General features: G+C 52.9%; 1 protein-coding gene across 1 annotated transcript; it reads right to left on the bottom strand.

Annotated features, from left to right (window-relative positions):
* Nucleotides 1-261: 261 nt before the first annotated feature.
* On the bottom strand, nucleotides 262-12,555 carry RND2 (Rho family GTPase 2). The gene is made up of 5 exons (XM_030465825.1): nucleotides 12,382-12,555; nucleotides 12,221-12,308; nucleotides 3,492-3,601; nucleotides 2,042-2,176; nucleotides 262-1,667 (listed from the first exon to the last, which is right to left on the bottom strand). Exons 1-5 carry the CDS (start codon nucleotides 12,481-12,483, stop codon nucleotides 1,419-1,421), a joined length of 684 nt encoding a protein of 227 aa, XP_030321685.1. The 5' UTR covers nucleotides 12,484-12,555; the 3' UTR covers nucleotides 262-1,418.
* Nucleotides 12,556-13,699: the final 1,144 nt, after the last annotated feature.

Genomic DNA, 13,699 nt, shown 5'->3' with positions numbered 1-13,699 from the left:
CTTGTTCTGTGTTCTCTGGTTTTGGTGAGACAGATTCATTTAGGATGGAGCAACAGGTTGTTAATTAAGGCAGGTGTTTCAGCTCCAAAATGAATACCTGCAGCTAAGTCCTCTGCATTTTTCACTCCATTTTATGTAGAAGTATTTCAAGAGCAAAAGTGATGCCTTAGGATGTAACCAGAAGTCAGGTAGCAAGACATTTTGGGAGGATGCCTGGTTTGAATATTTAAAAACAAACACAGCCAAGCACTAGACATTTTCCAACAATGTTTATTTGTTTTCTGTAGCCCACTGACACAGCTGGGTCTGGCAGTGGAGCAAATTCTTTTTCATTAAAGTGTCTATGTGACATTAAGTCAAGGCTAACACTGGAGTCAAAGGCATTTAGAGAGGGCAGCAGCAGAAGCAATGAGGGGTGTGGGGAGAAGGCTGTAGAGCAGGGCAGGAGGCAGAGGGAGCACCTTCCTTCCCACTGCCACAGTGGAGACAAGAGTGCAGACACTCACATAATCATTTTGGGCATCTCTACCAGACAAACACAGCACCATGCAACACAATCTGCAGCTGGAAATGGGTGGAGAGCAGGCTATGGATAGTTACTGCAGTCTGCTTTCTGGAAGCACTGCTGGCCCTGGCAGGCAGGCAGCAGCCTGATGAGCACCCAGGCTGTCAGGACACCAGCTCCTGAGTGGCATTTGCTTAAGGGAACCACAGCTCTTGGGATGCATCTACTGGGACAGACCTCTTCCCTCTGCTGCATTTCAAATGGAGTTCAAGTATCTAAAATACCACGTAAAGAGACACCTATATTTTTAATTCACAGGAGGTGGAGCACCATGGTGTCTCATCAGGTAAAATTGGCTTCCCAGGTTGCCTTCCCTCATAGCTCTGTCCCAGACCTGCACCTTCCATGGCAACTTGCTGTCCAGCCTAGCTGAAGGCAGCACCACCTCCAACATCATTTATCTTCTAAAGGAAGACTGGAAGAATACATTCTGCTGATCACACTCTGCTCCTAACAATCCCATCTACCTCCCACCCTCCATCCCAGGTCCCACAGAACCCACCACCCCTCTGGGTGGTACACACAGGCACAGAGGCTTGGGCCTTGGGTCCAGGAGGGTGGCACACAGAGGGTCACTCCCTTTGTTACACCCAGTTTCCAGCACCTTAATACTCCTCTGCTAAGTGGTTCCTTCACCCCAAGCATTCCACAGAGCAGCAGCCAACCCAGAAGTCTCCACAGTGTGGGGCAACTCATGCACCCCAGGTTGCAGCTGGGACCTTTGCTCAGTCCTAGAGACTGAGAGAAAGGCTTTGGAAAGGTGAGCTGGCTCCTGCAGCCAGCACCATGCCCTTGGCTCAGCCAGTTACTGTACAAAATGGACAACACTCACACATTATTTACAGCCTGGTTTTCACATGATGGAGCAGCTCTTGGCTCGGTCTTTCCTGATCTCTGTGTCACTCAGTAAGTCTGTCCTGCCAGACATCTGGGATGCCCGTTTCAGTCCCCGTTTGGAGTTGCTGCGTTTCAAGTTCTTCTGGACCCTGTTGACCGAGGCGAGCGTGGTGACATGAAACACATCCCGGACACTGTTCTCTGAGACCTTGGAGGAGCATTCTGCATAGGCCACTGCCCCAATCTGCCGTGCCAGTGCACTGCCCTGGGGGCCAGAGAGAGGGAGAGGAAGAGGGAAGAAAGTTAGGACACCAGCACTTTGTGAGGAGCATCCTTCCACGTGGCCACCAGGCCTCCTGTCTAGGGCAGAGCACCCTGGCACAGCTGAGAGAGGCTGCCTGCCAATATCTGCTCATCACCTCTGTAAATAAAGTGCAAACAGCTGTGAGAACACTGAAAATGAAGGTGGCCTCTCAAGCAAACAGTGCTACCAGGTGCTGAATGCTCCAGGAGCCAAACCAGCTTCAGACCAAGACCACAGTGGGTCATTTGTTGCTGAGCTTCTTCATCCCAGTAGGTCCTGCAGAAAAGTCCCCCCAGACCTCCCTGAGCCCTACAGGAATGGTTTCTGGAACACACCTGCTCGTGTGTCACGGGGATCAGGCGCTGCTTGGAAAGCTCCCGGAGTGTGTTTAAGTCTGTCCGCATGTCCAGCTTGCAGCCAACCAGCACAATCTTTGCATTGGGGCAGAATTCCTGAGTTTCCCCTTGCCACTGCAGAGGAGACAAGAGGGAGAAGGTGTTCAGGGGCTGTCACCTCCCCACCAAGTTAATTTTGGCAGCAGGCAGCCTGGGAATAGGTCAAGGTTGGAAGACCAAAGTCTCAGCATGCACAGTACACTCATTATTTGTTTATTATTGGCGGCCACATGTACAGACACAACCCTCTTCTCACATGATTGATGCCTCAGGGAGCCTCAGATTTGCTGTGCTATCAAGACTCAGCAGAATGAAGGCACCAGCCCACAAAAACCCACTTTGTATGAAATGAAGAGCTGCTTGTTTGCATTCTCTCAGACGGCCCCATCCCTTCGGCTGCACATGCTGTACAGGCAGCCCAGGAATCAGAGGGGCAGCAATAATAAAAATATTCTCTGCTGAATTAGCATTTCTGCCCGAGGCTCGAATAAGAAATGTTATTTTCCTTATTTGCCTGATATCAAAACCTAAAACCCATTTCAGCTTCATGGTATCTCAGAAATTTTCCTCACAACCATAGGCTGCAAGCCTGCACCAAGGGAAACAAGACATCTACTGAGAGGCACTTAACAAACCCCCTGTGATTTAGGATTTATTTTAAGTCACCGTATCAAAAAGACTTTGCCCAACAGTACTCAGAGCATCTGTGAGGCTGCATGGCAAAGACCTTGCTCTGAGCAGTGCAGACTCACGGGAAGAGTGCACAGAGACAAATAAATCCCAGCCCCAGCTAATTATTGATGGGTTGCTCACATTATGATTCTGCCAACTCCCAGGCTGAGCAGTGAATTCTTTCAGCTCACACGGAACACGCCTCCCTCCACCCAGAACACTTGGGACTGGGGACCTGCTTTGAAAACGAACACTGAGCCATTGACTGAGTTATCTGAAGGGGCTTTGTCCCCTCACCAGGACACTTCTGAGACACAGACCCACTTCTCAGCCCTCCCAGCAGCTGAGTAAGAGGCACTTGCTTCAGCACAACATTTGGCAAAATGTGGAGAGGCCAAGAGGGCAGCCAGGAGGACGTGACTTGTGCTGACAATGGCTGCTCCAGCTGCAGCAGCCCGGGGCTCACAGGGCAGAATACCAACTACTCTGTGGGGCTTTTCACACCTCGGTGTCTCAGAGAGCTTCACAGATGAGATGCCAGCCAAGACTTGCCTCTGGGACAGGATGCAATCACCAGTGAGCTCTCTGCAGGCAGTGAGAGTCACCAAAACCACAGCTCCTGGAATGTTATGGGAAGAAGCAGGGAGCAACCAGGACACCCGGGTGGCCCTGGATGCTGCTCCCATCTTAGCAGACAGATGGCACAGCAGGAACTCACCTTCTTGAGCACACTGTCCAGGGTCTCTGGGCGGCTGATGTCAAAGCAGATGAGCACAGCGTCTGAGTCTGGGTAGGCCAAGGGACGGACGTTGTCATAATATGCTGAGCCTGCAGAGAGGAGCAGGAGGAGGTGAGCACGAAGCCTCATCCCACTGACCACTTGTTACCCCAAGGGGTAGGACCCCCAGTCCTCTCTGTCATGCAGCTGAGGCACCATGGTGGAAAGGTGTGGCTGAGAGAAGACAGGGAATGCTGCTGCTAACTTTTTATCCTCTCTTGCTATCTTTATACAGCAGAGCTTGCTCAACATAGCTGGTGAGAATTTAAGACAGGTAAAAAAAAGGAATTGCCTTTTGCTCTGGATTTATGCTGCGAAAAGTCGAACGGATTCTTTTTAGTGCATGAAGATGTGACAGGATTTGGTGAACAAGCCATAAATTGGAAGGGATGATTCTGTATTCTGCAGTGAACACACAGAGAGCCTGGCCTGAATCCTGCACATATGTGCACATGCACCACACACACCTTTGATGCAAATTTCAGGCATTAAAGTCATTGTCCCATGGTGTTTTTATCTGAAGTGCATTCTGCATTCCCTTGGAGATGCCTCGGTAAACAGTCATGGAGCAATCACTTAATTGCTGCTTAAAAACGCTGTTTTCAGTTTTATATTTGGCTTTACAATGGATTAAACTTCCTGGAGGGATGAGAAGCAGATGTTTATTTATGAAAAGGGGAAGCAGAGACACCAGAGTCCTTGTTGGAGCTGCCTCCTCCAAAGACTGATCACCCACCCCGAGGCCAAGGAAACCGGACGCATTTCCTGCCCCGGCCCCTCGGGACGTCCGGACCGGAGCTTTCCCACCCTGGGAGGGAGGGCTGAGCACCCAACCTGGGTGTCAGGTGGCTCCTTGATGAAGTTCAGCACCTGATGAATTATGGATGATGGGTACCTTATGTTTCCAGGAAGATGGGAATGTGCCCGGGATAAGTGTGAGAGGAGAATGCTCTAATTACCCACAGCGGCTCCGACTCTGGCTCTTGGAGGCTCAGAACTGATGCACTGCACAGAGGGGGGCACAGCCCCCCCCCCCCCAGCACACCCGGTGCTTTGCAGACACCCCTGATCCCTCTGCAGGGAGCGCAGGGCCCCAGCACACGCTGGAAGGAAGCGTTCCATCCCCCCTCAGCTATACACAAACACTGCAGATAAATCTGCCGCCTTCCAGCCCAGGAATGCTCCTTTTGTAGAGGTGGTTTTGGCTCCATTCACCACCACCACAGCAAAGTGTAGCATAGCAACCCCAGCCTCTCCTCCACAGCCAGCCGAGAGCCCAACCCGCAGCTCCGGAGCCCCGCAGGGGTCCTGCAGAACCCCCCATTTGTGTTCACACCACCTCGTGGGGTGGGAGGAGTGGAGGGAAGGGGGATGCACTACGTGTCAAATTCCTGATTTTCTCCATGAGATTCAAACAGCCTTTGTATTCGTGAATTTTCTGCTCCAAATCGTGGGAGCTGCCCCCAGCACCTTTCCTGGAAGGTCCAACTTGGAGCGGTTCCAGCGCTGGTACCATCTAGCACTCGGGTCCTCGGTTGCAGAAGCCTCTGTGCTACCCCAGGAGACTGATGGAAACCCGTGGTGAGTGCTGCCCTGCTGCTGCTGTGCTCCAAAATGGTGTAATCTTCAGTTTTCTTTGAGATGTCTCTAAGGAGTTCTGTCTGGGGAATTACTCTTCTTGGTTTTGCATAGGTTACTTCTCTACTGAAGCTAAAAATACCCCAAAACACAAAAGCCTCAGTTCCCTAACTCCAGGTCTTCAGTTTTATTGGTTCTGAGCACTTGACACCTTTCAGATATTCCAGCAAGACACCCCAGAGACCCACAGTCTGGCTCTTCTGAACACACAGGCACCCAAGGCTTGTGTGCCTGCAGATCCACCCTTCCTTTTCTGCATGAGTCATTCTCCCACTTGGCACCCAGGTTTGCAGGAAAAAGGACCAATGTGCATCTGTTTGTGATTAAAGAGAGAAAACTGGAGCAAGCCAAAAAAACAGCTTAAAAATAAAATCCATGCAGTTGTTGCCTGCAATTCATGGGTGGATCCAGCCATGAGTAGCTTTTGCTTATCAGCTGGCAGCCCCTCCAAATGCCTGACACTGTGACTCAGAGATGCTGCTCTTGGGCAGAGGACTGAGATGTGCTGCTTCATCTATATCAATATAGCCTTAATTTTCATTTGTTTCTTATTAGCTGTTCTGAGAGATAATGAGCCTCCTCACACGGGCATCCTCCATCCAACAATAGCACATTGCAAACCAGAAAAGCAAATATGAATGCAGAGCCATGAGCTGCTCTGCAAGGGGCTCCCCCAGCCCCAGCCAGCTCTGGCTTGAAACAAGAGACAAGCACTGCCAAGACCTGAATTTTTCAGCATTGCACTTGTCTCAGAGGACTCACTGTAAACTCTCCTCCCCACAGAGCCAACAATGCTGTGGTGTGTGCTGCTTTCTACAGGGACAGCCAAGAGCATCCTCCACGGAATGACACAGAAATTCATCCCAGCTTTCCCGTGTGCTGCAAAGAACCCAAAGAACACTGGGTTACCTCCCCACACAGTGGTGCCAGGCTGGCAGTGGCCTTTACAGACCACAGAGGATGTCATCTTGCCTAGACAAATCCCAACACTTCAGCCAGGCCTTTGTCCAGGGGACAAAGCTGTCAAAGCAGAGCCAAGGTGGAGCTGTCTCAGGATGCCTGGCAAAAAGCCTGTTCAAACTCTCAGCCAGTACCAGACACAAGGAGATTATTCCCTGTGCTGCCACAGGTCCATATCAACCTCCACCAAACTTCACCACCTGCGTGGCCCTTCATTGCTTCCCAAAACAGGGGCTCCAACCCTCTGGAGCTGCTGTGAACCAGCAGAGATGCTCAGCAATTTGAGGCTAAGGAGGGTTTTATGGTGCTGAATTCACAGCTCCAAGTGGCCTTTTGTCACAGCAAAATTTATCAGAACAACTCTTTACTAGATGCAAAGGCCCTGTGTGCAGTTGCATGGCACTGAGCCTCCTTCCCAGGAGGGGGCAGGGATTCCTCTTAACAGAGTCTGGTGTGGGAACAGGATGCTCAACATATTTACCCCATGGGAGTGCTCCAAACCCACTTAATATTAGATGAGATGCCAGGTCAGCCATTCCTCTGCCAAGGCAGATAATGATGAAGGTGTTAATAAGAGATTTTATTTACATCACACCTTTAAGACTGAAAATTAAATCTCTGTATAGCTCACAGTACTGGGCAGGGAACAACCCACCCAGCTGCTTCTGGAAGGGGCTGCATCCATGCAGAAACTGCCACTGAGGAGGGGACCACAGCACCCCAGTCACTGCTGGTTGGTTGGGTGCCCCCACCCTGCCCCTTGCCCCCCTCAAAGGCTGAGCCCCCTTGCACAGTGCAGGCAGCCATTTGCATGAGAAGGGCACAAATCCCCATTACAGCTTGGCTATTGTCTCCTCCCAGAGCCCATAAAGGGAAAAGCATAAAAATGCTGGCCCTGAATGAAAGGGCAGAAGTGGCAGCTGTCCCAGACATCCCCACACAGGGGGGCAAAGACAGTCCCCATGGTGAGCCTGCAACAATCTCAGCTGGTGACTGGTTCTCCAAGACATCCAGGACACTCCAGGGCTGCCATTTCCTCTGCAGATGCAACAAGAGTTACCCTAAAATACTTCCCATTTTTCCAGCCCTAGTCCAGCCTTCTGAGGAACACTGAACATGGCATGGCCATCAGCTGAGATGTAAAGCTTGTCTCATGGCTGGACCAGGATGTTTCTCTTGCTTCTGCAGCATCACTACAAACTCCTGGAGTGCAGGAGAGGAGGAACCTGTTCCATGAACAAGCAGTCATCTGGAAAGTGTATGGCTAAAACAACAGCTAAACCAACAGCTAAACCAACAGCTAATCAGCTTGGACCTCTGCTCCCAGTTGTTATGAGGCATGTATAAAAATGAGTAAATTAACAAAGAGCCCAGGTGGCATAACTTAATGACAGACATGATCAGCCTGAAGGGAATGGTATCTGCAGGGCTGAGGTGGCATTTCTGGGCCCCTCTACAGATCTTATTTCCTGGAAACCTGTTGCTCAGGAGGAGGCTGTTCTGCTGGATTTGCTGGCAGGTTCTGCAGCTTAGGTAGGCACAGGGTGCTTCTGCCTTATCCAGATCCTCAGCTCTGTCTCACATACACAGCTCACAGAAGTTCAGATGAGCTTGCTCAGGTGCAAAGCTCTGGCAATTGGGAGGATGCTCTGGAAGCTCCTTGTAGAAGTCCCTGCTGGCATCTCGGGGGGAACATCACTGAGTGTCTGGGTCAGGAGGGCTGAGACTGCAAAGGTAGCCTGAGTATCTTATCCAGACCCCTCCCAAGTGTGCTGGAAATCATGCCTATGGCAGCTGACATGAGAGACAAATGAGAGTGGAAGTCCCTTCCTGGCACTCTTGCCATGTCACAAGGGCAGCTGGCATTGCCACAGCCTCCCTATCATCCTTTCTATGGGATACAAGGACTAGGAGTGGCAACAGATTCCCAGAGCAGAGCCAGCACACACTCTGCCTTTGGGCAGCACATCAGAGGGTAAATGAACACAATTATCTTTACGCAATGTTGCACATTTCAGGTTTGCTGTGCATAAGCAGCAGATCCCTCCCTGACTGCTTGGTTACCAGATAAGGTTTCTTTCCCCACAGGGAAGGCTGGGCCTGTACCCTTATGAAGTTTAATTGAGTGGAGATTTTTATCTTTAGAATCTGGAGCAAAAGCAAAGCTGCATCCATGCCCTCACCTTACACAAAGGTGCACACCAAGGGGTTCCTCAGAGCTCTCCCTTCCAAAAACCCCCCTGGCTCCCCTGTCTGCATCCTGCAGCCCACAGCACTGTAGTGGGGGGCAGAGGAGCAGCCTTGGCAGCTGGATGAGGGCTGGGTGAGGGCTATTAGGCAGGTAAACCATCACAGGCAGAGGACTGGGCATGATTGCCCTGCTCCAGGGAGTTCCTGCAGGTCTGTTTATGGGACTGACTCAAAAAGGAGCTTCTGCTTGCCCTTAAGGTATTAGAACAGGACCAAGGATGCCCCATTCTGCCCTTGCTGTAAGGAGGAGTGGGAGAAGCACCCTCTATCCCTGAGCCACACAGCAGGAATCTCAGCATCCCAGCCCAGCCAGATGATGCTCCCAGGGACTGTCATGTTGTGTCATGTCTCCTCAGCTCCATCTTCCACCCACTCCAGCATAAGCATTTCTACTGATGTTTCTGCTGCAACTCCTTTTAACTTCTGTCCAACTGGTTAGTGACCTGCCTGAGAATATGACCCAGCTACACATATTTTTAGGCTCAGCTACATATTTGTGCTGAGGCAGAACACAAGTATGCTGGTTTCAGGCTCCCAGCCTCAACAGGGAGCATGGGAGGAGCTATTTTGGTATGGAAAGGGCAGTTTCACATTTTTTCTCTGCCTAAGAGTACAAGTGGCATTGAACTCTTCCCAAGACAGAACCTGCTCTTGCACTTTGGAAGAGGCAGCCATGGTAATCTGGGAGCCACACACTGGGAATCCAGGCACAGGGAGGCTCAGCATTCATGGAGATGCCATTGCTAGGCTCAGTCCTTTTCAGCTCCCTAATCTCATCAACATTCCTCAGCAGAGCTCCCCCAAAGAAGGATCTGTTAGCACAGCCTGCAGGTTCTCACACAGGTCACACCAAAGCAGCCTCTTTGCTGAGTACAGGCAAAGAGGGAAGTGGAGGGGGGTTTGCAACTCTTGCCTTGAAATCACATCTGCTCAAGAGACAAAAGCCACAGTGAGGGACTGGCAGCCACACAACCCCCCTGTTGGGAGCTGCAGCACTGAGTGGGGCCAAGTGGCACTGCTGGACCTGTGGGCACTGAGCTTTGCATGTCACAGGTGGTGACAGACCCTGTGGCTCTCAGCAGCAGTGCATCCTGCTGGCATGAAAGACAGCAAAGTCCTCTCCAGCAGCTTTCCAAGGCAGCAGTGATCATGTGTAAGGCACAATGCCAGGCCTGGGCCTCCCCCTGAGCCACAGATGCCCCTACCAGAAACAGAAAACTCTGCTCTGCACCAGGATCTGCATCAGCAGAAGATGCAGCAAGCAGATAAATGGCCTCAGGTCACATCACTGCTCTGCCTGCCTGCGCTTTGAGGACACAGACACAGAGGGCAGGCAGAGCCTCCCAGCAGAAAGGGTATGAACCAAAAGCAAAGAGCTGAGTCCAGACTGCCATGCACAGAGTAGCTTTCACCCCAATATTACTGGAAACAAATCAAAAAACCCCACCTGGGTACAGGGCAAAGCCTGAGACCTGCCAGCACTGATGCTGCAGCACCAAGGGGAAGTGTCTCCCAGATTTGGGGAAGGGGCTCTGCAGGGATAAGCCAGGACATTGGGCCACTGCAGAGGAGTGGGCAGAGGGTGGGCTGGCAATGCCTGAGTCCCTGTGGGAGCACACAGAGCTGTGCCCCAGGAGGAGGTCAGGCACTGAATGCTCTCATGGTTGGAGACCTTCTGAGCACCACAGCAGCTCCAGTCCAGGCATGAGACCTCCCAGAGAGGGGCAGATGCATGGACACCCAGTGATCCCAAGGAAACACAGATATTGCATTGCTAAGGAAAATCCTGGTGAACTGCATTCCCTCTTCACACCTCTGAACCATGGAAATGAAACTTGCCTCCTCTTTGCATTGCTCCTGACCACAAAACCATCAGCCCTCCCTCCACCTGCCTGCCAGGAAGAAAGCTCTTCCCAACGGGTCTGGAGCACTGGTACTGCAGGTCTGGGAGGCACCCAGCCCTTTGGGAACAGCATTCCCAAGCCATCAGGCATCCTGTCAAACTGGAGTTTTTCCTCACTGCAAGATACCAGCACCTTGCAGAGGAGTTGTTTCTGTGCTGAGTACATTCCACCAACAGGCAATAAAGAAAGAACTTAACAGAAAGGGAGCACGAAAAGCAGCAAAGCACCATGTCCTCCATATGGCCCATGAGCAGAGGTGCCAGGGCATGGCAGCTCCCTACAGTCCAAACTATGTTCACCCTCTACAGCAGGCAGGCTCTGCACCCTCTGGAAACTCTCCAGTCTCAGAAAAACTTATCAATGTCCATTCAAAGACATTCAAAGGAAATGGGAGGTCCCCATAAAATTTGGGAGCCATTCAGTTCCCCATCACCATCCACCCTATGGCAATATTTGTCTAACTTGACTTACTTCCAGGTGCCAATATCACAGCCTGCATTTGCCACTTAGCAGGAGGGGCAAACTCAATCTGAAAGGATGTGTTTTCACCACATCTGTATCAGCTGGTGCTCCAGGCCTCAAGGAGCCCCTTGCTCCCAGCACATCCCATCCAGACTCACCCCATCTGAGTAGCTCCAGGGAACCCTCTGCAGGGAAGGCCCCGAGCTGACCAGGGTGGCTTCACTGTTAGCCACATCTGATGGACTCCACACAGAAACATGAGCACCATCCACCATGCAGAGATTTACACATCACAGTCACCATTCTCTGCTCCAAGCACCATTTCTCTATCAAACCCCAAGAGCCAACGCTTCATCCACAGCCCCAGCACCCAGAGCTGCCCTAAGAGTCAGCAACCTTGGGGGTCACATCACACCATACATTGTGCAGGAAAAGCAAAAGACCTCTTTTTGTCTCAGGGAATAAAATGCAGCAAAAGCAAGGTCTGCTGGGTCAGGAAGCTCCAGAGCAGACTCCACAAACACGTTTTACATGTTAAAGGCAGTTCAAGATTCAATAAAGCCACTACTCTAGGTCGACCTGTGCTGATCCTACATCTGTAGTTTGATGGATGTAAAACTATAGCAAGGAAATTGAGTATACAAGAGCAAATAAAGTCCTAGGTCATGTTTTCATTTACTATTGCTTTTGGACACTGAGATGACTTAATTTGTCACATGGACTCCAGAGCATCATCCAGCCTGTGATGCACACACACTGACATAGCACAGCATTCAGCTGCACCAGGTGTACACAGCAGTCCAAGAAGGCTGTCAGAGCTAAACTAAAAGTGCACATGACCTGTGCTATATGCCAATATTTTTATTAGCTCTGCATCAAGCACTTGGGCTACCACAGGAAGACAGCATGAAGTTTGGGAAGGGTCTCGGGGGGCTGAGACAGCTGTGCCTGCAGCTTCATTCAGAAGCTCAACCGAGGACACAAAAAGGCAAAACCAATCCAAACAAGCAAACAAAAAAACCCAAAAAACCCCAAAACCCAACCCAGAGAAGCCCAGACTGCCGCAGAGTGATGAAAGGACAGCGCATTCCTCTGCAAGGTGAGGTTTTCCTTCTCAAGCAGCGCCTTGCCTGTTCCCCCTTCCTCCTCCCCTGTCCGCACCCGGGCAGGGATGGACTCGCTCCAGCGCCAGTGCCGCAGATAACGGCACCGCGGAACCGAGCCCGGGCGGCTGCACCGCGCGGTCTGCGGGCGGGGGGACCGGGACGCCCAGCACGGCCAGAGACCACCCCCCATCCCCCCGCAGCGGCCACAGGGCTTCCCGGCACCCGGGAGGACCTCGCAGGCCTCTGATCCGTCCCCAGCCCGGGGCTTTGGGGAGGGTGATGGGAGACCCGCGGCAGGAGGAACAAACCCGACCCCGCCGCCCCCCCCCCCGCGCAGCCCCCGGCCCACCTGAGGTGTCCCACATGTTGAGCTCGGTGCGCTGCTTGTCGATCTCGAAGCTGGCCGTGTAGTTCTCGAAGACGGTGGGCACGTAGCTCTGGGGACGGAGGGGAGAGCAGAAATGAGCGCGGCCCGGCCCAGCCCCCCGCCCGCCCCCGCCGCCGCCGCACCTCGGGGTAGCAATCCTTGGCGAAGACGTGGAGCAGCGCGGTCTTGCCGCACTGCGTGTCCCCCACCACCACGATCTTGCAGCGCGCCAGGTGCCCCTCCATGGTGCGGGGCTGCACCGCCCGCGCCGCCGCTTTACCGGGACGGCCCCGGACTGGCCGCGCCCCCGGCCCCGACGGCACCAACCAGGCACAGAGTGGAGCCGGCGTTGGGCAGGGCCGGGGCTCCGGGAGCCGCCCCCCGCCAGCCCCACCGCCCCCTCGGAGCGTCCCCCCGTTAGCCGCGGTTCATCGTGCCCTCCTCCCTTCCGAGGCACAGAGCGGGGGTCGCAGCGAGACCTCCCCAGGGACAGAACACCGCCCCGCCGGGGGATGCCGACTCCCGGCCGCGGCCCTCCCGGTCCGGCTCCCTCCAAGCCCCGCCCCATCGCGGGTCCGGAGGCCCGGGGCAGCAGGAACCCTCCGAGCTCCGGGCCGAGCTCCAGCGGCGGGGAAACAGCATCCCGCAGAGGCCGCCTCTCCCCGGGGGGTGGGGGTGATGCCCCCCTTCCCCGCAGGGTCTCCTCGCCCCGCCATTGCTAAAGGAACGGGATGTGTTCCCCTGGGGAATCTGGGAACACGCAGCGTTTTAACTGGATCGAATCTCCGAATCTCCGATGACCGTGACCAAGTTGTCCGGGAGAGGAGGAGACCGAGGGTTTTGCAGGCTGCAGCCTGGCTGTGCGGGCTCCTGCAAAGAGAGCAGCATTTTCTTCCTTCCATTCCTCCCTGGGTACGGGCAGTGCACTATAAATTGCAGGCAGTGATTTTAATTAGCAGAGTTACTGAAAAAGGAAAGGCTCTGCTACTGCTAATATTTTGCTTGGCTGCATAGCAGAAGGATTTGCCATAATGGCAAACTTTCATTTGTCAGAGACAAGCTGTCTGACACAAAATGTAGTAAAATAGAGACAAAGCACGCCTGGAGAAGTGGAAATTAAAATGTTTTGGCAGTGAAACCAGATCTATTAGTGGACTGAGGGGGCAGTTTGTTTTTGCTGTGCTTGCAGTCATTTTTCATATCTAAATATTGGTGCTGTGCATGAAGCAGGGATGAGTAAAGGACTGAGGCATGGTGCAAAACACAGTGCTGTACACCAAGCCAGGGGTCTTGAAGCTGCTTCCCTGCCTGCTGGGCCTGCCAGCCAAGCACTGGCTTGGATACCTCAGCCTGGGGCAGTGCTCTGGCTGCCTGCACCCCTTTGCACCATCGTGGGCCACACGGGCACCATGTCTTGGGATGCAATCCCAGGGCAGGGGCCAAGTGAAGGTGGGTCCCTAA

The sequence above is a fragment of the Calypte anna genome, chromosome 27, assembly GCF_003957555.1.
Source record: "Calypte anna isolate BGI_N300 chromosome 27, bCalAnn1_v1.p, whole genome shotgun sequence".
Classification (NCBI taxonomy): Eukaryota; Metazoa; Chordata; class Aves; order Apodiformes; family Trochilidae; genus Calypte; species Calypte anna.
Note: the sequence above shows the minus strand (reverse complement) of the source record. Positions and strands in the feature narration are given on the sequence as shown.

Bases quoted from the DNA above. Each gene is read 5' to 3' on its own strand.
- RND2 (XM_030465825.1), bottom strand. From the start codon at position 12,483: ATGGAGGGGCACCTGGCGCGCTGCAAGATCGTGGTGGTGGGGGACACG. The intron at 3,602-12,220 runs GTGGGCCGGGGG...TCCTCTCTGCAG, and splicing joins CAACATGTGGGACACCTCAG to GCTCAGCATATTATGACAAC. The intron at 1,668-2,041 runs GTGTGTTCCAGA...TCTGGCCCCCAG, and splicing joins TCCCCGTGACACACGAGCAG to GGCAGTGCACTGGCACGGCA.